This window comes from Corvus cornix, chromosome 5 (genome assembly GCF_000738735.6).
Source record: "Corvus cornix cornix isolate S_Up_H32 chromosome 5, ASM73873v5, whole genome shotgun sequence".
Classification (NCBI taxonomy): domain Eukaryota; kingdom Metazoa; phylum Chordata; class Aves; order Passeriformes; family Corvidae; genus Corvus; species Corvus cornix.
In genome coordinates this window covers 47,525,005-47,547,318 of record NC_046335.1, presented here as the reverse complement: position 1 = coordinate 47,547,318, position 22,314 = coordinate 47,525,005, and the positions used below count along the sequence as shown (strand labels likewise).

General features: G+C 42.6%; 1 protein-coding gene across 25 annotated transcripts in view; it reads right to left on the bottom strand.

The window, feature by feature from the left end:
- Positions 1-544: 544 nt before the first annotated feature.
- Positions 545-22,314, bottom strand: part of TNNT3 (troponin T3, fast skeletal type) — a 30,990-nt gene continuing 9,220 nt past the window's right edge. For 2 of the 25 annotated variants that reach the window (XM_039552270.1, XM_039552278.1), the window contains 12 exons: positions 22,249-22,266; positions 18,343-18,357; positions 14,597-14,608; positions 10,063-10,081; positions 9,219-9,264; positions 8,313-8,429; positions 7,894-7,971; positions 7,536-7,649; positions 7,225-7,334; positions 6,288-6,378; positions 3,405-3,445; positions 545-941 (listed from right to left, as the gene is read on the bottom strand). In XM_039552270.1, coding sequence (XP_039408204.1) covers positions 893-941; positions 3,405-3,445; positions 6,288-6,378; positions 7,225-7,334; positions 7,536-7,649; positions 7,894-7,971; positions 8,313-8,429; positions 9,219-9,264; positions 10,063-10,081; positions 14,597-14,608; positions 18,343-18,357; positions 22,249-22,266 — 710 coding nt within the window. In that variant the 3' untranslated portion in view covers positions 545-892. Of the gene's footprint in view, positions 942-3,404; positions 3,446-5,552; positions 5,594-6,287; positions 6,379-7,224; positions 7,335-7,535; positions 7,650-7,893; positions 7,972-8,312; positions 8,430-9,218; positions 9,265-10,062; positions 10,082-14,194; positions 14,216-14,596; positions 14,609-15,795; positions 15,808-16,091; positions 16,423-18,342; positions 18,358-20,593; positions 20,612-22,248; positions 22,267-22,314 lie in introns of those variants that run through there. The other 23 variants (XM_039552272.1, XM_039552280.1, XM_039552282.1 and 20 more) reach the window with 21 other exon arrangements.

The window sequence follows — 22,314 nt, the reverse complement described above, 5'->3', positions numbered from 1 at the left end:
TGATGGACTTCTCTCCACCAGGGCAGTTCAAGGGTTGGCAAAGACAAGAGGCCTTACAGAACAGCTCACACCTCAAATTTAGTAACAGCCACTTATGCTTTGACATCTACACAATTAACCAAGTAATTCACACTTCAGTATTGGGCTTTAATATTGTATGCAGGCTAACGGCCTCAATAAATATTTTAATGTAATATTTGAATGAATCATTCTCCATTGCACTTGTCTGCATGTAATAAAAGCAATGTGCTGAAAACTACCACTTCTGGAGATTTGTTCCTTTATTCCCGATTCTTTGATTCACTTCATCACTCGAACTTTGAAGTCAATTTCAACTACATTTGGCAGCCAGATTACGAGCTCTGTGAGAACAGTCGGCTACGATGGCTTAAAACAGGCCCCCAATCCTGAGTCTTTGCTGATGATACTGAGCCTATTCCCCATTGTAGAGACAGATCAAATTATATTAAGTAAGGGTTTGGACCAGCTCCCAAATCCTTGGAAAATGGGAATGCATTAAATAAAATAAAGACACCATTCCAGAGGGCTGACATTGGAGTAGGTACTGGTTGTGCTTTATTTACAAAATCCAGAGATTTGTACACAGCAATCTACAGGACAGCATAGGGCAGCTATCAGGAGGGTAAGGGACATGCTCAGCAGGAATTGAAGATGCCAGCAAGGAGTCAGCCCAGCTCCACAGGGAACCTGCTTCCCCTTGCCTGAGGAAGCCACCAGACCCCTCCAGGAAGAAAAGCAGCAGCAATAGCCAATCCAGGCTGATGCGATTTTTGTTATCATTGAGGCATGAGAACACAAGTGATCGGTGAAGGAGGAAAGAGGAGACCAGCAGGGGTTCAGCACACCACTAAAGGCCATGCTGCCTGGTTCTTTACTTCCAGCGCCCACCAACCTTGCCCTTGGCTCCTGCCTTCTTGCTGCTACAATGCAAAAGGAAAGAAAAACATGTCAGCATGATGGAAGCAGTGGGGGTCTGTGTCCACTCTGCATTTCTGACTCTTAGATTAGGTTTCAGCTGCTTTCACTTCTCGCATGTTGGGTACACCTGCCATTGACCACATCCTGCGAAAGATATTGTTGATATTGTGGAAAAAGATTCCTCCTGGGGCTCTTAGTGTGAAAGGCAGGATGTGCATGCCTGAAAGAGGTGGACCCTTCCAGACTCCTGCATTATCAGGGTAGAAATCTAGGTGGTCTCCAAACTGACTGACAGGTCTGTGCAGCCACAGACTTGATGTTTTCTGAATACAAATCTGCTATGGTCTAGATTTTAGGATTTAGAGCTCTATCTAGAGAAATTTGCTCAGTATGAAAGAGCTCTGATCAAATTCCCCAGATGCTCTATTCAGTAGTGGAGGCAAAAAGCTGAACACTAATTTAAATACAACTAAGAATTGCTTTGCTCTAGCAAAGGCAGAGTGGCTGTTTATATCATGAGAGCACGAGCCTCCAAAACAATCCAAACAACTTTTTAGGCCTGCTCTCATATCAGTATCCCTGTCTTGCTCATGGTGTGTGGGAGCAGTCCCGCTACACTCCCCACTCAAAGCACCTGAGGCCAACTCTCTCCAAGAGTTCTTGCACACAGAAGGGCAATCCTACATGCAAGCCACTTACCTTCTGCCTGAGAAGCCTGAACTCAGAATGGGGCTCGGCAGGAAGTTAGTTGAGTTAGATTCTGCACTAGTTCCCATTAGTAGCACCTTGGTTTGTGGGGCTTGGCAAACCCACAAACCCTTCCATCTCACACACACAAAATGATGAGGCTGCTTCTTGAACCAAAGCACGTGCAAAGTGGGGGCAGCTCTTTGACATGGCAGAGTGTGGGGTTGGGGACCAAGCACAAGGTGCTGCTGTCAACAGAGGCCTTTCTTCAGAACCACTGGTTCTTCCAGGGAGAAGAAAAACACGGGGACATCACATCTGGGGAGATTTTTGTTGTGCTGGCCCATGGATTGGTTCAAGAGCACCAGCCATATTTACAGAAGGATGTAGCACAGTGACAGACACACACACATAGTGGATACTTTACCTTTGACCAAGACAGGCTTGGTCTATTTGAAAAAATTGATGGTTTACATAAAAGAGAGCATGCACTTTCTGCTTATCTCAAACTAATCTCTATGTCCCTTTTCCCAGCCTTTCTGAAGGTTCAAAACCCAGTGTAGGAACTGCACAGCTCCTCAAACAAAGGCAGAGTCCTTTTATATCCACAAGCACCGGTGATGTTTGATGTTACACCTAACATTTATCATGTGCTTAAGGAGATTTAATAAAGTCTGAAGCAAAAGACTCATTTGATCCTTGTATAACACGCTGGCAGGCACTGCTTTGGAATGATAGTGTCTAGTTTGGATAGAAATTTAAGCACACAGAAATCTCATTAGCTCTGGGCTTCTCAGTGCAACCTTTTCAAATGATGTCCTGAGAGAGTATCCTGTCTTTTGGGAGAACAAGCAGGCAGTGTGCCCTGTTGTGGGTGGTGTGGTAGTGTCCCACAAGAGCAGCAACACCCAGACAAACCATGGCATCCTCCTGCAGCTGCACATTCTGCTGAGGTTCATCAGCCTACAGCTCCGTACAGAAAATACCGTGGGAAGGTCAAGCCTTATGTTTGGCATCTACAGACTACCAAATCCCCAGTGTTACATTCATTTGATAAGTCAGGGTGTCCTGGGGAAGTGGGAAGGCAGTAACTGGTAACTGCTATCATCCAAAGATATCACCAAAGGCCACTGCTTCATTCCTGGCATGACTTTGCTAAATAGATACAGACGCACAGAGAAGATCAAACCTACCACTGGAGAGCTCTCCTCCCTAGCTTCCCTAAAGTTACTTCTCTGTGTGTGTTAGTTTTCTACATGTCCTAACCCTCAAGCTTTGTCTACCCCTGGTGTCTCATAAATTCATTAAAAATACCTAGAATAAAGATATTAGTCTCAAAAAAGTAATGAAATAGTCTTGTGGTGAAGAAAAGTCAGAGAGATGATGAGTGAAAAGAACTCACAATCCCATTACGTTAGTCTTGTTACACACCATTCCTCATGATCTTAGCAACCACTTGTTTATCCTTCATAAACAAGGGTTGTATTCCCTCAAGTATTCAAAGCACCTCAGACAGGTGCTTGAAAAACCCAAAAATAAGCAGAGGAAAATTTTGAAGATAGGGTGTGAAGAAACACAATTTTTTTCTTGTTAGGTGTTACATTCACTTCAGTTTGCCTTTCATTTTCTCAATGTGAGGCAGGATGGGAGTGGCCCTTCCATCTCTTGCCCCATTTCATTGCAACAAGAAAATGTCAGTGTTGAGGGTGAAGTGAGTCATTTGAACACTGAGAAGATATCCCCAAGCCAGGAGGTAGGAAGGGGATATAAATACTTACTGCTTCTGGGCCTGATCAATCCGGTTTCTGAGGGTGACAATCTGCAAACAACATATATGACCAGGGTTTTTAGAGACAAAGAAACCTTGTTCCCTCAAGGAGAGGGGAGTTTTACCTGCTGAAGTGCTCAAAACAGGTGCCTGTAGTAGGAATTAGTACTTCCTGTGAAATAAAATCTCACCCGTGGTTGAAGGAGAGAAATGTTACTTCTTGGTAATAAATCTGCAAGCCACCTTCACATGTCAAGGGACAGAAGAGCTAGAATTTTATAACCCTTACTAGAAGAGTTTCTACACATTGAAATTAATCTCCTTTGAACTCACTTGTCAAACTGCAGGCAGGTGAACCTGAATGAGTGTCACCTTGGCCTACTGGAAAGCTCTTGGATGGCTCCAGCACTTGCATGTGTCAATCTCACCTTCTCACTCTTCCCTTACTCCTATACATCAGGAAGTGTGTAAGCCCACAGGTCTTCAGTGGTCTTTGGATGGGGACCTCAAGAATGGAAGATGGGTATCACATCCTCCTGGAGTACCTTCTGCTGGCTGGCAGAGTAGGAGGCAAGGAGCTTGCAGCATTCACCTCTTTCCCAGCCACTCATTTAATAAGAGAAGATGACCTGATGCATAGGAAAGCAAACACCTACCTTGCACAGGATAAACACCTTCTAGCCTTAGTAACTCAGTTTGGTCTTTAGGCCTGGGCTTGCTACTGAAATCCTGGGAGTCAGGTACTGGAAAAGCCTACAAAACACTAGGGTGTGATAGAGGGCCCTCTTTTGCCCCTTCATCTTCTCATTTGTAACTGAGTCAGGGTTCTGCTTCGTTTTCCTGGACTAAAGAAATGTCCTTGCCAAGATGTATGCTTTGCTTCTGCTTTTGGTGCAATTCAAAATTCTGCACTGACTCTGCCGGTCCAAGAACTGATGACCCAAATTTTGAATATTTAAAGTCGCACCTGACATTCCCAGCGTGCAAAAAAAGAAAAACAGAAGTCATACATTCTGGTTGTCCCAAGAACTGGTAATTCCTGGCTCACATCTTTCCATGGCAAACAGAAACAAAATAAGAGACTGAAACATTACCAGGAACAGGACAACACAAGCAAGGAAAGATCAACAGATCACTTGCTTTTGTACTTACTCGTGGAAGTTTTAGTATTTGTCACAGAAGTTTAAATTGCTTTTTTCCAACCAAGTATTTTCCCCAAGTGTGGAGGAGAACCAGTTGTCTTCAGTGTGACCCAAGCACTTAAGACTTACCTTCAGTCATAACCTTATGATTGTGACTATGACACTCACTCCAATGAAGCACCAAAGAGCAACAGACACTAGAGCTAAAGAATGGCTCTACTTCTGTGTGTCCCACTTCCTTCCTTTGTCTCTCCCTTGCATCCTTGCTTGTGTCTCCTTCATTCTCTTTCCTATTTTCACTTACCTTTCTCCTCAATTTGTTCCTGCTATCATCTTCCCTTAATTCTTCCACTTTCCCCATCTTAGCTGTGCATTTTCCTTCTGCTTTGTTCATTCTTTGTACTTTCTCTCTGTGGTTTTCATTAGCAGGCACCCACCTCTTTGTTTATGCAGAGATTTCACTACCACAGCATGTATCCCTCCCCTGGCACTGCCTTATTTCCTGTTTTTCCACACCTACTTGATCTGTTATCCTTAAGCCAGCCCTCTCCAGTATTTTGGATCTCATGCCACGAGGTGGAGAAGCTTCCCAAACCCCATACTATTCTCTATATGCTGTAGTCCAGGGTATTACATGTGTCCCTAAGCTTTTGCATATATCCCAGGTGCATCAGCGTGATGCCCCCATGCACATAATACCCGGTTTTGGGTACAGAGTTTTGGACAGGAAATTATTTTTGGGTGCTCTCAGTAGATTGCATGCTCATTTCTTTAACCAAATCCCTGTTGGACTCTTGACTCTTTTCCTAAATTACCACTTTATATCTTTTCAAAGAATGGAAAGGGAGAGAAAAAGGAAGTGGATGGAGAGACACAAGATCCATTTTTCTCTTTTCTCTCTGCACTTGGAGCCAAGTGCCAGCTCTCATCTGGCACCTGACTCTGACCATGCGGCAGGCTCATGCATTTGGTAGCCTTTGCTGCTGTTGTTACACAGGCAAGTTCATTGTACTTACAACTTGGAAAGCTCCTGCAGCCTGCAACGCATTGTTAAAATCTAAGAGAGATTGAGATAGTTACGTTGGTGTTGCTCACTCCCTGCCAGCATGTCTGTGTGATTGGGAATTAAAAGGAGAGTGAGACAGAGAGAGACCCAGTAGGATTTCTCAGCCACTAAAACCTAATGTGGGTGAGTGTAGCCCTGTCCAGTGACCGTGTGAAGGAAACATGTCCACTTTCTGTTACCATGTGACACTTCAGTCAGATGGCCCTGTCTGGAGACAGTTTTCAGTGACTCCAGAGAGCTCAGTCCACGGGTAATCTGTCTGGGATGGAATAAACTTACAACGTTCAAGTTTGAAATCAAAGATGGATCTAAAAATATTACTTTGCAATGGAGGTACATGAAATGAGAGTTACTGGATTTTCAGGCCACAGTTACCTATAGATAAACAAGAATGAACAATGTTTCTGGAGAGGGCAGGGAGTCCATTTCCCATTGGGATTGCCTTTCCATGGCAAAAAAAAAAAAAAAAACCTTAAAAGTGTTCTATTCAATTTTAGCCTAAAATGTGAAATCCAGTTCAAGTATGTATGGTAGGGGAACGCAGTTCCAAGCATCTTGCTGCTTAAGTATTGCAAAGGGTCGTTGGAGACCCAAATAATGTCACAACATGACTTTTGCCTGAGGAATCAGAGAGATTTTTACATTTTGGACCCTGTGCCACTAGCAAGATGGCCTCTCAACTCACCTCATATTTTTTCCTCTTGATCTGCTCTGTAAAGTCATACTTTTCAGTCTCCAGCTGATATAACCAGTCCCACAGCTCCTTAGCTTTGTCCCTGTGTGTTTATGCGGAAAGGAAGGCGGAAGAAACACATGACATCAGATATTTTCCATGGTTTTCACATCACTAATAATGATTTTTATTTAATGCTGTTCACACATCTTCCTGTAAACCCTCTCTGTTCCCTGAAAGCTACTCATCATTTTCAAGGTCACATTTTTCTCGGCCTCTCACCTTCAAACCTTTTAGACTTGCAGTCTTGCATGTGTCACACATTAACATAATTCCTCTAATTTTCCCCCTAACTCTTAATGAAAGATAAGACTCCAGTGGAATCAGACAAGAAGGAAGGAGGACTCTGAAGGTCACCCAGATAAGCAGAGCAGCTGCCATTGTGCAATCTCATCTGTGTCAGGGCTGAGGTGAGCCAACTTCATCTTTCAATCATGTGTAAACTCCAACATGTGCAGTCCAGACTATCATCTGATGACTGCTCTGCACTAGAGCACTTAGCTTCCAAACCTCCAGCCTTCATGGAGATCCATATTCATACCTTAGCAGCATTAACCCACCCCTAGGAATGCTACAGATACCAGTCTGTAAGATTGTTCAGCTAATCCCAGAGCTAGTCCTGGAAATGATTAATCCTAGTTAGCAGGAGAGGCTAACAGAGCTATGCCAGGAGCACAACTAGAGGGCTACCAAACCATTTCAGCACTTCCCTACATTCCCATCTCTCCTCCATTCTCCAGGTTAAGCAAAGGCACAACTTATAAGTCTCCCATGATGAATTTCAAGGAAGACCCCCTCCTCTACCTCATTTTATCACCAGAGAAGGCTCCAGGACAGTGAAACCAAATATCAGTAGATTACATTCCATAAATTAGGATAAACATGTTACCTCAGCTTGTCTTCATTAAGGTGGTCAATGTTCAGGGGCTTGCGCCTCTCTGCCAGGACCTTCTTCTTCGTCTCTCTAGCTGTTTGCTTCTTTCCTCTTTTCTGGTCAGCCTATTTTCAGAATAACAATTAACATCAGACTGCAGAAATTAAGCCTGAATTAAGTGATTTCAGTGACAGAGCAAGTAAGACAAGCTGCTGGGGATCCAGAAGAAGGAAAGCTGGGCAGTTTTCTCTTGTAATGAAGACTGTTCCCAGTCAACCCCAGGGTTTAATGTTCTCATATTTCTTTCATTGATCCATGATTTTTACCTTAGCCAAATAACTGCTGTATGTTGCACCCATGGAGGACAGAGCCTTCTTCTTCTTCAGATCATCCTCAGCTTTTCTCTTGGCATCTTCTTCCTCTCTCCGTGCCTTTTCCTCCTGTGGAGGGAAAAACACAGAACAGGTTACTCTAGGGGAAGAGTCCCAGTTTCCCCAGCAGCCAGTGCCAGGAATGTGACCAGAGAAGTACAGTGATGAGAATTAGCAACTCCTGTTTTCTGCCCTTGCTTTAAGAGGGTGGTCACTTCAGACTGAGGCAGGCAGAACCAGTAGTTTTTTTCTGTCTCTAGAGAATCTCTCCGGTTTGATGCAGAGACAAGGAGAGGGAAGGAAAGACACTTACCGCAAGCCTTGCCTGACGCTCCTTCTCCTTCTCAGCCCGGATTCTCTGCTGCTCTGCTCTTTCAGCTCTGCGCTTCTCCTGCAGGGAGCAGTAGCAGAGGCATTGGACCATCATCATGGCTTTACCTGCCTCCACTGTTACGCCCCACTACCAAGAGCTTTGTTTCATAGAGCGTGAGTCACCTTCTCTCTTTCTAGAACATGCAGAAGGGTCTCTTGTACAACTCTCAGATATAAAACAAGGGGCTAAGAGAGGAGACAGATGGGGGGAGAAGCCATTTGATGATGACTTGAGCAGTCACTTCTGTAGGTGGCAGCACAGCTTTCTGTCGAAGTCTGACAGTGGACTAATGGTTTCAGCTTCTCATCTACAGGTGATCTCTCAATCTAGTACAGGGAAACAGCAGTACACGGACTTACAATCCTCTCCTTGAGAGCAACCAGCTCTTCCTCTTCCTTTCTTCTGGCTTCAAAGTGGCTGTCAATCAAGGCCTGCAGTTCAATCAGGTCTTTGTTCTGCCTTTTCTTTTGGATGTCCTAGAAGAGCAGAAAAATGCATTAAGTGCATATTGTTCTAGTATTATGTCCTGGACATTCCCAGCACCCTGCATACACAGAGAAACAAAAGTAGAAAGTGTCTGTAGATTTCCATGGAAATCTATGGATTAGCTTAAATGGCTCTTGGCAATCAGACACTCATTCAGGCAACAGTCAGGAGCCTAGAAGTGTAAAGAATCCAAATCTCCCATTCCCCTACACAGTATTTTATCCCTGGCTTTGCTTACACGCTTCTCATATACTTAGCTGCCTCCTCTTTGCTTTGTAATACAAATCTTACCTAGAAAATATTCCTGCATTTTGGGCAAAGCAAATATTTCTGTGGAGGTTTTCAACACCAGAATTTATTCATTTCTCTAGCCACTTTCTAGGAAAGTGTTTGGAACTCTACTTACTATTGTAATTTTAGCTAGTGTTTCTAAGCAACCGATGAGGGCCTGCAACTTTCAAGCCATTTGCAATAATGGGACAGAGGATCTGAGGTCCCTAAAACACTTACTTTCTCCTCCTTATATTAGCTTCAAAGATTCAAGGAGACAAACAAAAAAAAGAAATATATGATTTTAGCTTAGTGACATTATCAGTGAATGCATTCAGACAGTTTCAGGGAGCAGAGAGTAACCTTTTGCTGAAATCAAGTGGCAAATCAACCATACTTTTGTCTTTGACTTTACCCTCAGCAATATCCAATACAGGAGGAGTTATGTGGGTTTGAACTCATGTCTATTATCAGGTACAAAGGACAAACAAAGTCTCAGGAATACTTACATCAAAATCTACTTTCTCACCCTCTGGTATTTTAGGAGCAGTTAGTCTGCAGAGAGTCAAAAGCAAAACAAAAAGAAAAGAAAAATAAAGGATTTTCATCTGAAAGAATATGCAGCTTTTTAAATAGCCCATCCTGCCCTGCCCTCAGGAACCACGCTGACAAGGAGGAGTGTTGGTGGAGATAGAGAGGGGTGAAAGAGCACATCTGCAGAAAACAACTCCAGGAAAGTACTAAGGACCCCTGTCCTTTCTGGAAGCTCATGCAGGGCAGGGAGTTACCCCTAAAACCCCTTTTTATTCCCAAAGCCTATGGTCGTCCCCTACCACATGGAAAGATGTTGGTCTGTGAGTCTGTGCAGGGCTATACCCTCTATCCTGGGCAGCTGGCAGAGTGGGAAGGGAAGGTGCTGGGGCCCAGAGGCAGAAGGTCCATGGCAAACCTTAGTAAAGCTCAACTGAGCCCAGCCCAACATTTGCCACCTTTCCCACTGTCAGTGATCCTGGATGGAAAGGGCAGTTTCCCAGCCATGGCCTCCTAGAGAGGATTTCCTGTTGAGCTGCCTATATTTTGGGGTACTGTGAGACCTCTGCATCTCAGGCAGTCCACGAGTTGTCTGATTCTACCAGGAACAGGTCTTAAGGCCAGGCCAGTAACTCCTGCTAAGGCATCCTCTGAAGGAAGCAGACATCCTGGAAAGGTGTGCAGGAACAAACAGATGGATGTTGCATAAGGGAGAGTTGAATAAAGGCTTCTAGTGGCCATTTGCCCAACAGGGAATCTAAGGGCTTCTGCTAGATCAGGAAAAGGATCCCAGGGTTTTGAAACCCTTCCAGTCACACTTACTTTATTCTGGGCTTCTCCTCTGTATTTGGAAGGATGTAGCAAAACAGGAAGGGAAAAAGAGGAAGAAAGTTAAAACAACAGAGATCACGCCAGCTGCTAAAGTAAAAGGAGGGAAGGGAAATTTAATCTTAGGGGAAACATCCAGAGACACTGGTTAGATCTCAAGCACTTCCAAAAGAAATACACACACTCACACACCCTTTTTGCTTGCAGTGAATCTGTTTTTACTCTCGAAACAGAATTTGGCATAAAATAATCAAGAGACTGTATAAAAGTCCCAAACGTAGCATCTGGAAAGCAGTGGCTTTGTGTAAATGCAAAATTGTTTTTCTCAAACCATCCTGACCAAAGCTCTAAGGAGGCCAGCTGGGCTGGAGGGTAGAAGAAAACGATGCCTTTTTCAATCAGCACTTTTTTTGTTAAAGGTAAGTTGAATTCACAGTATCATATCTCAGTGATAATTAGGCTTCACCAGTTTTGTTCAAATGCCTCACATGGAGGCCAGGAGGGGAAAACCTTTATGACACACATTTTCTCCAGGTTCATTGGCTTCCAAGACATGTTAGGGCACATGTCCCTGAGATACCTTGGTGCCATGGGGAAGATGCTTATTCTTCTGCACTGTGTGGTGCTCCTCAAACCCAGCTTGGAAAGGCCATCCTCTCTTAGCAAGCATCCTCTCCTGCTGAGGTACATGCAAAATTCCCACGGGCATTAATGGGAATGATCTTTTCATTGCCAGGAGAGGCAAAATGCCCTGATAGGCAGGCTAAACCATCACAGAGACTGCCAACCTGGGCCCTCTAGCAGTCAGAACTGTTCTTTTGCAACAAGTGACCTTTCCCTGGCTCTCGGACATGTGCTGGTCTTATGAGTTACGTGCTTAACATTTGTGCTTGTGGTCAAGTCCCCTCCCTACTATTCTTTTAAAACTTAAGCTATTAACTCCAGCGTAATGCCAGCGAGTTCAGTGCTGTTACTCTCACAAACAGAAATAAATTAAACCTGTGTGTTTATTCTGGCCCATTCTCTCAGAGCCCCAGGTTGACTTTCATAATCACACACTACATTTGAACTTTCAGGGATGCCGATGGATTCTGCGGTACAAGACTCTCCCTGGGTTGGCTCAGTGGGAGGAACTGAGGTTAAAAACCTCACAGCCTACAGAATCTGGTAAAAAAAAATTGTAAAGTACAAGTAAAAATAACCTCTTCAGTAGTGGGTGCAGCCCTGTTATCAGGTTCATAATATAGAAAGATATTATATTTTTTCAATGCTTATTTGCATCCAGCAGTTTTGGGATTGATGGTGAAAATTTAGAATAGCAAATAGAAAAAACTAGGAAAAAATAAAATGAAGTATTATAAGAGGGAAAAATAGCAAAAAACTTACACTGGAAAAACATTTTTTGAAGCAATCAGATGTAAGGGTGTTGGATAACAAAAAATTGAAAGAGTGGTTGGAAATGGATTATTGATATAATCAAGAGGAAAGATGTGAGAGATATGTAAAAAAAATCAGAAACCAACATTTCCTTTTTCTCACTCTTTCCCATACAAATTTCATTAATGACATTTTAGGGGGTAGACTTTTCTCATTTACTGCAAGAACACTGCCTGCCAAAACATATCTCAGTTGAGGCCTCTAGATGCCAGAGCAATGCTATGAAAATAAACAGCATGTAATTACAAATGTGTTTTAGACTGCTCCACTATAAAGGAAGTCCCAAATCACTCCTGAAGAAAAATACCATTAGCCAACAGTGTGCTTCTGTATTTCTCCAGTTGTATTTTTATTTGTTTTGCTTTTCAAATAGCCAGTGAGCTTTTTAACATGTTAGCTTAAATTGCCTTTTACCTGGAGAGAGGAAAAGTGATTAACCAGTCTATCAGGTATGTTATACATACAGGATTCCCTTTCTTCATGACATACCCAGATAATTTTGACAGACATTCCTGTTTGGCTTAAATCTACCAGTTAGTAACATTTCAAAGGGGGGGGGTGGAAAAAGAGTAGACAGGAAATGACTGGTTTTGTTTGTTGACCTTGGTTGCCAGGATCGACACCTGTCTGTCAATAACTGAGGGAATTTGGTTTCAGCTGCCAACAAATCAGCACTCCAACAAACAATTGTAAAAATAAAAAGAAAAATTAAGGTTAGTTGTTCTTGAAATAAGAAACTGTAGTTAGAGTTCTTAAAGGTACCTCCAGAAAACCAGAAAAAGGGGTATTTTTTAAAAAAATAAACAGTAAAAAATCTATCCTCTGCAGTGCATGACCCAGCCTTTGTTCATACTGTATGAACCAAAAGCAGCCCAGGGATAGGATTTATTTTGAAATGCCCCTTCTTTCATGACACCAAGTCAAGGAACTGGGCCAAAATTTGTTGACAAGCAGGAATTGTCATAGCAAATTCCTGTTCCTAGGGCGGATTTTGACTGACATTCTGGTCATTCTGACTGTGAACCATGGGGCTGAGACAAAATCCCCACACACAACCCTGCCAAAAGATGGCAAGAGACACTGCAAATCCAAGTTCACTGCCCTGGTGATTAGAGAGTCTTTGAGTTTCTGGTTTCTGAAAGGCTTAGCACAGAGAGAGAATACACCACCAAAATACCACCACCCTTGCTTTCTCCTGCCCAATCTATGAGATATTCACACGGTGATCTCCTTCTCTGGGAATCCATCTTAACTGCCTTTATTTCACTCAGAAATCCCTAAATGCCCTCCCCCTTAATCCCACTTCTCAGAAGCAACATGTCTTACTCACACTGTGTCCTTGGGAAAAAAAGGAAATCAATATGCTATTAAAAATAAAAGAAAAGAATGGGAAAAAGGAAGACAGAGAGAGGCTCAGGAAGGTCCTCAGGGTATTTCTCTAAATTAAAAAAGAAGCCTGAAAAGTGAGCAAGAAAATTAAAACAAAAGAACAACAACTAAAAAAAAAAAATCTACAAAAGCAAAATAAAACAAGGAAACACATAAAATGCAGGGTGTTTTCAAGACATTGGGCTTTGTCTTTTGAAGCAGCTGCCTGGGTGTTCTAGGGGCTGGGGCAGTCAGGAAGAACCCAGTTACTTCAACAGCTTCTAAAACTCCATGAGAACATTTCTATACATTTAAACTGGGTGAGGAGGGGGCTAAGTTATCTTATACAAGAGCAACACTGACCCTGCACACATTTAGATTTGGTCCTTTCAAATGAGTCTTGTCCCTACCTGTGTGCTCCAGCACCCACTCAACCACATATTACAACCAGGCTGTATTTAGCTCCACCCATCTGAATAAATTTATTCACATATTTAATGTTTAGGACAATTTTAAGTGCATGGCTTAATCAGAAGTTTACATTTCTATAGATTCAGGCCTGGAGCCCATGACCTTCTAAGGCTGACTGAGGGATGCATGGCTATGCAGGGCTCAGCTCCATTTTCAAATACGCCACTACGATTTAAGAGATTCTTTCCTGATTTTTTGGGGGGATAGAGATGTTTTGCTGATGAGAGCTATGATACAACAGATTCTGGCTAAAAGACAAGTCCAGAGCAAGCTTCTAGAGCTTCATTTTCACCATCTACTATCCTAATGAGGATGTAGAGGCTTCTCAATACACTAATGACTCCCCAAGGGTGATTGGATATGCATAGTGATTCTTTGCAGCAGAGATGTTTTGGCCCAGTTCCTGAGTTTAAAATAAAGTGAGGAACAAAAACAGACACATAAAAGAGAGTGAGATGTTAGAAGGATGACTTTGTTGTCCTAAGATAACACTGAGCTACCATCATTGTATTCGCCTTCTTCATTGGCCATAGGTTGAAGGACAAAAGAAAAAGAGAAGAAGCACAGTAGTCAATCCACAACTGGCACTGTTCTAAGAGCACCTGTCCCCACTCCCTCCCTGTTATGCTGGGAACCTTGGACTCTCCAGAGAAGGAACAAGAAGAAAAAACACCTTTTTGGTGATTTGATGTGGCTGATATACAGCCCTTTCTCCATGTTCATCAAAATCCATCTAGAGAGATCATTTCCCTCCCATACTCTCTTTTCTCTTGAACAATGTCAGTGTTTTTGACAGTTTCCCCAGCACTGAAAGAGAAAAAGGATGAGGGCCTGTAGGTTCATAACATACCTTCCTCATGAGCTTCCTCTGCTGGTGTCATGGTGCAAGCAGTGATAGAAGGACAGGAAATAGGAAAGAAAAAACAGAACAGTTATTTAAAGCTCTTGGAATCCTGAGAAAGAGACCAGGGAATGCATGAAGGGGGAAAAAAATAAAGGAATTAGTGAACTAAAGCAGCGAGAAAAGGTATCTGGAGAGACTGTCAGGCCTTAAAAATTCTGTAATGTTAAAGTAGCAGTAAGCATGAAGGTTAAAGGAGAAGAGAGCTGCAAATTATCATTGTGGTTAATATTTGTTTCTCTTGTTTTCTTCTCTTCTACCAGCCCAGGACTCCTGTTCTCTCCCTCTCTCACACACAGACACACTTTCATGTTGCACCTAGGTGGAGTAATCAGAAGTTGTGTCACATACCTGGCTCATGAACTTCAGGTGTGAAGTGTCATGGAACAAGTTGCGATGGAAAACAAGAGAATGAGAACAAAAAATCTGTTATTTCACACTCCAAAAGAGCTTTTGAGCCAATGGGGAGGAGGGGCAGAGAGGAAAAGGAGAGGCAAGAATGAAGTTAAGAAGTAAACAGGTAAAATATTTACATTTGAAATAACACATAAAGAGAAGTCACAGAACAGGAAAGGTGAAAGAGGCAGATTTATGATAATAGTGCAGTGCTTAAAAAACACTTCTAATCATCATATGATATAAAGCACAACCTGACAGCACAGTGTACCAAAGTTTACTTTGATTGGAAATATGCACATGAACATAGCCAGCACTCTCAAAGCACTATTGGACCCATCCTTTACTACAGCAGTATTTCAGCCATTTGAAATAAACACAGTGTGGTTCAGAAACCTGCTGAAATACCTGCCATAACTCATCATCAACGTTCAGCTAACTTCCAAAGAAGCTCAGTTCCCTTCTAGATCTATGGCTCAGGCCATTTTCTTCCTTGAAGACAACTTTGATGTCTATATAAACGTACTGCTGCTCTTCAAATCCATTTGCAATGTAAAATTACAAATGGATTACTTCAGAGGAAGAAAAGGTTCATTAGAAGTCTGTGCAGGTCTACATGTCACTCTTCTGGGTTTTGCCAAAGCGAGACTAGGTCAGCAATGTGAATTTGCAGGGCAGATTTTGCTTTTCAGCCATACACACACACCGCCAAATATTTTGCAAAGCAGGCATAAAAAACCCACAATCTCTCATGGTGTTTATATTCCCCATGTGGAATCAATGGGGCAAATTCCACCCTGAAATCTGAAGTAAATCCTTCCCTATAGGAAGAAACATTCATTCTCGTTTCACAGGGCAGAATTTACACGTTCCACAAGGAGACTTTTTGCTGAGATACCCCTTCACAATAGAATATGTGTGTTCCCCCAGTTTCTAGTGAAATTGTCATGCAAGGAGTAAGTCTCCTCCTCCTTACTGCTGATTACACTTTACTGAGAAAAAATATTAAACTAAAATAGAACCACCCCAAAGGCATGCAAGTTATAATCCATCCTTAACTGATAGGTTGTTATCCCCTATCACCTTGTATTCACTTCTCACACACACCATCCCAGCAGACAGACACCAGGGAGTTTAGAAGTTAAATCACATACCTGGAGGGGGGGCTTCATTTAGTAGGATGTGTCAGGGGAAAAACACAGGAAAGGAAGATAAAAGAATTAGAAATAAGTTATTCAGGAAGGGATCACCTCAAACTTTGGTAAGACTGGGTTGAAGAAGTATACTTTGCAGACCAAGTTATAGGGATAAACTGTTAATAAGAGTGGAAAATGAGTGTAATTACAGTGGGGTATGAAGTAGATAGGGAGGAGATGCCATAGAAACAATAGGTAAAGGGAATTTGAATGTTGATGATTTGCAACAGTTTAAATCATGCAAATTTATAAACCATGGGCGAGTGTAGTAACACTGGTGATCCTTAAATCTGAAAGAAAACACACCCAATTTGAGAGTTTTACAAGCATTTAGTGTTATCTAGGTTTCAGCTGCCCTTTTAGCTGTCAGAGCTGCATGAGGATGTGAGAATTACTGAAGGAGGTACTGCTTTAGATGTATCCCTATGCATGCATTTGAAGCTTCACCATGTAAGAATCTCTGCTGGCAGATTGAGGACTTAGCTCTGCAGAACTGGCAATATTTGTGCACAGAGCTTGTCTCTGCTGCAAAGGACTAGAAACTGCTTGAGTTTGTGTGCCAGGATCCTGCTGCAATCCACTCCCTGCTATAAGCAGCTTGGGCTTCTGCAGCCCAGGTACCTGCTTTCTGCCAGGGCTGTGGGGTAGTCACATCCCTAAAAGTTTTCAGGGGCACTAAAAAAGTTTGTTCTTTTTAGATGGTGATCCTTCAGTTATAAACAATATTTATACTTTTCTATAGGGAAAATCATTTTTAGGGAATTTCAAGAATGGATTGATTCTTCATGATTCTGGTATTCTTCAACATCTTCAAATTCCTATGTACAGGAACACTTCAGATTAATACATAGGAATTTAGATGTCACAAACATGAGCTTGGTTAGGTGGAAAGAGTCAACAAGGGAAAATGAAAGAATTAGAGCAGGAATCCCACAACAGCAACAACTGTGAACTTGTGCAGGCCAAAGCTATGACTTAGAAGATGTGGCAGGCAAAGACAGCATTAATAACAGAAACTAAATAATCATGCAGTTACATGAAAAGCTGGGACAGCCTCCTTCTGACGTAAAAGTTTTTTGTCAAGCTCGTCATATTTACATTTTCTTTTGGTTTTACGATGCTTTATGTTACTGAGGGAAAATAAAGCATGGGGAGGCTTTATTGTTTATCATATTATGTTAATAGCTTGTGTTTTGCACAAATTTCAAGCTCCTACATCTGTCAGTGCTAGAGAACCAGCTCTCAAGTTGTGAGTAGTTCAATAAATACCATAGAAAAGAGGTACAGAGGCAGGCAAAGCAACTGTGATGGAAGCAATGACCTTTAGCTTGTGCAAATCAAAGTCAGAAAAACCTTAGGTGCAGATTAAGAGACAAAAATGAATATGGTTAAAAAGAGAAGAGAAGGATGTGAAACAAGAAGCGATGAGAACAGGAGAGATATGAGAAGCAGTGAAGAGATGAATGCTGAAGTATTAAGTCATGTAAAAATCAATCAGCTTTCACCTCACTCCAGCCCTGGCAAAAGCATTGATCTGCTCTGGACTAAGAGGCTGGTCTCCCTCTGTGGACAGCAGAGGGAAGTAGCTGGGGTGGGAGGCTGCTGAGATGTGACTACTTTAATAAAGCTACTCCAAATGGCACAGAGTAATTTTCACAGACAGTTTAGAGGACACTGCAAGTTCCATTTCTGTTTTTCCAGGTAATAAACACGATAACATTCCCATATGCACTGTGAGGATGGCTCCGAGTCCAGTAAGTCTGTTATTACAGCTCATACATTGAGATGTTTGTCTACCAAAAATGTTACTACATTTTTCATGCAGCAGTTAGCTTCATCCTCATTATTACGCATCACAGAGTGATGAGGAAATTATGACTGGTCAAAGGTGTGAGGAAGCTGCAAGTTACAGTTTATCGTTAATATTTGATTTTTATGTTTACTTCCACCATCTTTGAATTCCTGAGTATAATACTAGAGTTACTGTTAAAATTTTCCAACATAAATCATAGTTTCAATTAAATTTCAATATTTCAGAACTCACATAGATTTAGTTGAGATTGTGGTTAAAAAAATGTAGACGTTTCACAACCATAAAGGTTGCAGAGATATAAACATCTCTGGAAGAAAACTTTTTCAGTTTTTGTCTTGTGGTAACTTCTCATTCCAGATTTGTTCTTGCATTACACTATATATACCCCACATTATCCATAAAGGCAATGCTTCAGAAGCATCTAAAATAAAATTTTCATTTCAAAATTTGGAAATCTTCCATTGAGGAGAGAGGAAAAAAAAGTTGGAAGAAAATGTTTTAGCTAAATAAAAACCATAATTTTCAGTAGCTGTCGAACAATGTGTTCCTCTTTTTTTTTTCTGGTTGGTTGAAAAGTTTCCATTTTGTCCCAATTCAGCACATGACCCAGTTGTGAAATTGCCAAATGGAATTGTATTTCCAGCACACAATAACCCTTCAGATTGACGCAGAGGAATTCAGAAGTCACATACCTGGTTCATGGACTTCTTTAAAAGGGAAGTAGCAGGGAAGGAGATGCAAAGAAAGATAAGAGAATTAGAGCAAGAAACAGAGGATAATTAAAAACCCTTACACTTTCCTTAGCCAAGGTGGTGGAGGGGGTGTTAAAGGCATAAAAACCATTAATAAGATTAAGTAATAAATAGAGGGCACATATGAATGTCAATTAGAATCGTGGAGAGGAAGGGTTGTTTGTACATAAAAGCTGCAGATTACTAACATATATATTCATAATGTTATAAATCAAGTGCCACTGGTAGCCTTTGGTTGACAAAAACATTACCTGTATTTAAAGCAAGTCCATTACCCATAGGCTTGAATGTGCAAAAAGGGTATAGACAACCTGCTCTTATTCATGTGCATAGAAATCCCAGGCACTGTGGAAATCAGTGGGCTCTGAGGAGCTGGCAGTGATTTCTGGCGCCCAGGATTTCACCACTGGTGTGTAGGGCTGCACACCGATGTGGGAGGATGAGTACGAGTATGTTATTGCTCTCCAACCTGCAGGACAAAGCATCCCATGGAAGCCTGGGTGGGCAAGCAGAGAGGGGCAGGCAGAAGGGCAGTTGAAAGGTAAATGGGTTGGGGCTGCCAGGCTGATGCTTTAATAAGCATGACCTTCTATTTTGTCAATCACACAGATTGCCTTACCAGATCTGGACTTTAATTCCGGTTACAAAATTGAGTAAAACTGCAACCCTGCCACCCCTGCTTTTGCATAATGGACATTAACCCAGAAAAATCCCAATAGTTACGGGAAAAGCACACACTGCATCTTTTCTCAAATATGCTCCAACCAAAATGATGCCACTTGGTCCAATCCTTACCCCAACAGTAAAAGTAGGTATGACACCGTGTCACTTGTTGACACGCTCATGACTTCAGGTGCAAGTCTCCCCACATCTCCATACTCTGCTGCAAAAGGGAGTTCTGCTTCTGTGCAGTGGCAGGGGCATGAGGGAAGAGGTGCACCCAACTGAGGGACACAGCGTTGCCTCAGGACATGGCTGTCCCGCCTCTAACCCCGGGACACGGCCAGAGGAAACGGTTTGGGGAACACTATCCTGTACCAGCTGGTGTCCATACGAATAGCCTGGCTAGAGACATCAGGTGCTGGGGAATACATGAGCAGTGCCCAGCCTGTGCCTCAGGCTTTGTTTTCAAACAGCAGTTAGTACTGATTACTCATCACACTGCTTATCCTACAAGAGCAAAGCAACCGTGCAGAGGATATTTTTTGCATCGGCTCATCTTCAACCACCTCCAGAATTCCTGCACGAGTTACTGCTCCAGACAAAAACAGAGGAATTCACAAGTCATGGCACATACCTTCCTCATGAGCTTTAGCGTGTGGGAAGAGTCACAGAGCAAAATGCAAAGGAAGATGAGAGCGTTAGAAACATCAGAACAACTTTTCGCTTGGGCAAAATGGAGGGGGAAGGGAGCACTGAGAATATGTTGCAAGGAAATAAAATGAGTATGGATATGAAAAGCAGTACTGGAAGTGAGGGTGCAAATTGTCTGAGATATTAAAAACATAAAGCTGATTTAAGCGGCCGTATCAGATGATTTGTCTCATACAGCCATTCCTGCAGTCCTGCACAAAGCCAGGAGCAGCACGCTGTTTCATAGCCCTGATGCTTGCCCATGTGGATTTGCAACCTGAGGCCAGCACGTTTTGGGTGGCTGCAAGTATTGCCATGAAACAGTGGCCTAGAAACTCCATTATATGAACAAGAAAACCATCTTTAATCATTTGCAAAGCTAAAGCATCAAATTTATCACCATTTGCTCTATACCCACAGGGTTTAAGCTGGAAAAAAGATGTGTGGAAAGGCTTTTGTAAGAACGTCAGCCAATCATGAGCATTTCTGCGTATAGTCTGGAGGCCAAATCCACCCCAAATGGTCCAAAATAAGCCTCCCAAGAAGACCCAGCCAATCTCAGAGTAAAAGTTTTTCAACGTTCATCCTTTTAAGAGGTTTACATTTCCCAGCAGTTTTCAAGGGTTTTTTCGTGCAACAATTACCACGTACATCAATGGTGTAGTCAATGTCAAGACAGAACACAAAGGCAGACAGTACAAAAACCAAAATGGTGGCAAGTTTTAGTCTGCATTAATATGCCTATTTGTAACTCCTGTTTCCTTTTGCCATCTTATGGTTTACTGGCTAAGCCAGAGCTTACTCTGAAAGACAGGAATCCAGGAGTCACATCACATACCTTCCTCATGAGCTTCTTCTTTAGGTGTGAAGAGTGACGGGACAGGATGCAAAGGAACATTAGGAGAAACACATTGTTACATGAGATAAAATAGGCTGAAAACCCTTCATAGGCTGAAAAATCTGCTCAGAGGGAAAAGTTTTATCCCAGTAAAGGATGTGCTAATGGCCTGGAGATAAAAAGGATTTTGAGGCACATGTGGCTGGGAAACAACTTCACCACATGAAGGGAAGGGGCAAAAACATATCAAGAGGGAAAATCTCACAGTAAGCTCAAATATCATGTGCTGAAACTTCTCTCTATTTCCAGTTTTAGAGGAACAGCTCCTGCCCTTGCCCAGATGGGCTTTATGGTGAGCCCTGCACAGGGCAGGGGTGGCAGAGGGGCCGGGTTACCACTGAGCCGTCTCTGCCGGATCTTGCACTGAGATTATTCCTGTGTGTTAGCCAGCGGCAGAGCCAGTCACAGAGGGGAGGTGGAAAGCAAAGACAACAGAAGGAAAAAGGCAAACTGGTACTGCTCCTCTTACACCACCCTTGAGTCCCCACTACCACCACCAAGGAGACAGCAGGGAGCAGTTTGGAAGGTGATGGCACGTACCTGCCGGAGGAGCTTCATCAGGTGACATGTGGCAGGAAGCAAAAGCAATGAGATGGAAAATGAGAACAGTTAGACTAAAGAGTGTGTGAATGCAACAGAGGGTTTACGAAAAAAAGCACAGGACACATGAAATAAAGAAACAGAGGAGGAGATGAAATGGAGACGGGTGACCAGAGCATGCACAGATACAAGAAATGTAAAACCGTCTGGACCTGGATGCTGTAAAAACTCTGCAAACTCAGAGTGGGTCTATCGTGGCACTATAAACAGCTTTAGCCCTGTTTAAAACATGCCCATAGCACAAAGCTTTGCAAATATGGAACCAACACACCCTTTGGCTCCTTGCACCTGGAGCACTGCATCCCAAACCTCTCGAGTGCAAAGGGTGAGTTTCTGTTCCAGCCCCCCTTCTGCCCTGTCTGTTCCGCCTTGCCAGCGCTGTGTGCAGTGTGGGGAGCCAGCTGGGGTTACTTACCAGCATCTACATGGTTATAATTCTGCAGTATTATGCATATTATATATCATATGATATATTATAGCTTATAAACTTATAATATATATGATATATTACATATAATATGACATATTATAGCATATGTACTATATAACATAGGGCTAAGCATGTATTTTACCACAGATGGATTTTGACTTCAAAATCCATCTGATCATGATCTGCCAAGCTATGTAGGAGAAACCACTTGGCACCTGATAGAAAGCTTCCTAGCCAGACCTCAGTTATTCCATGGCACACAAGTACCCAGGGCTAAAAATCAGCCTCAGAGCATGTTGTGTCTTGGATAAAGGGATGGTATCCACATTTCCCCTGCTGCTCCCTCCCCGAAACTGGAGCAGAGGTGTCTGCACAGATACACGAGGATATGGGTACCCTCAGTGAAACTTGTGCAAGGGACAAGGAAAGCCCTCTTCCTGCAGATGGTTTGTCCCAGCATCTCTCTTGTCTCTTGCTTTCTTCTACCACCTTGCAAAATCGAGGTGCACATCAGCACCAAGCCCTCCTGCAGGAACCAGCACGGCCGAGATGCTGCTTCACCTACCTTCTTCCTGAGCCTCTTCTGTGGGTGGGAAACGTCACACAGCAAAAGAAATGGGAGGAGAAAATT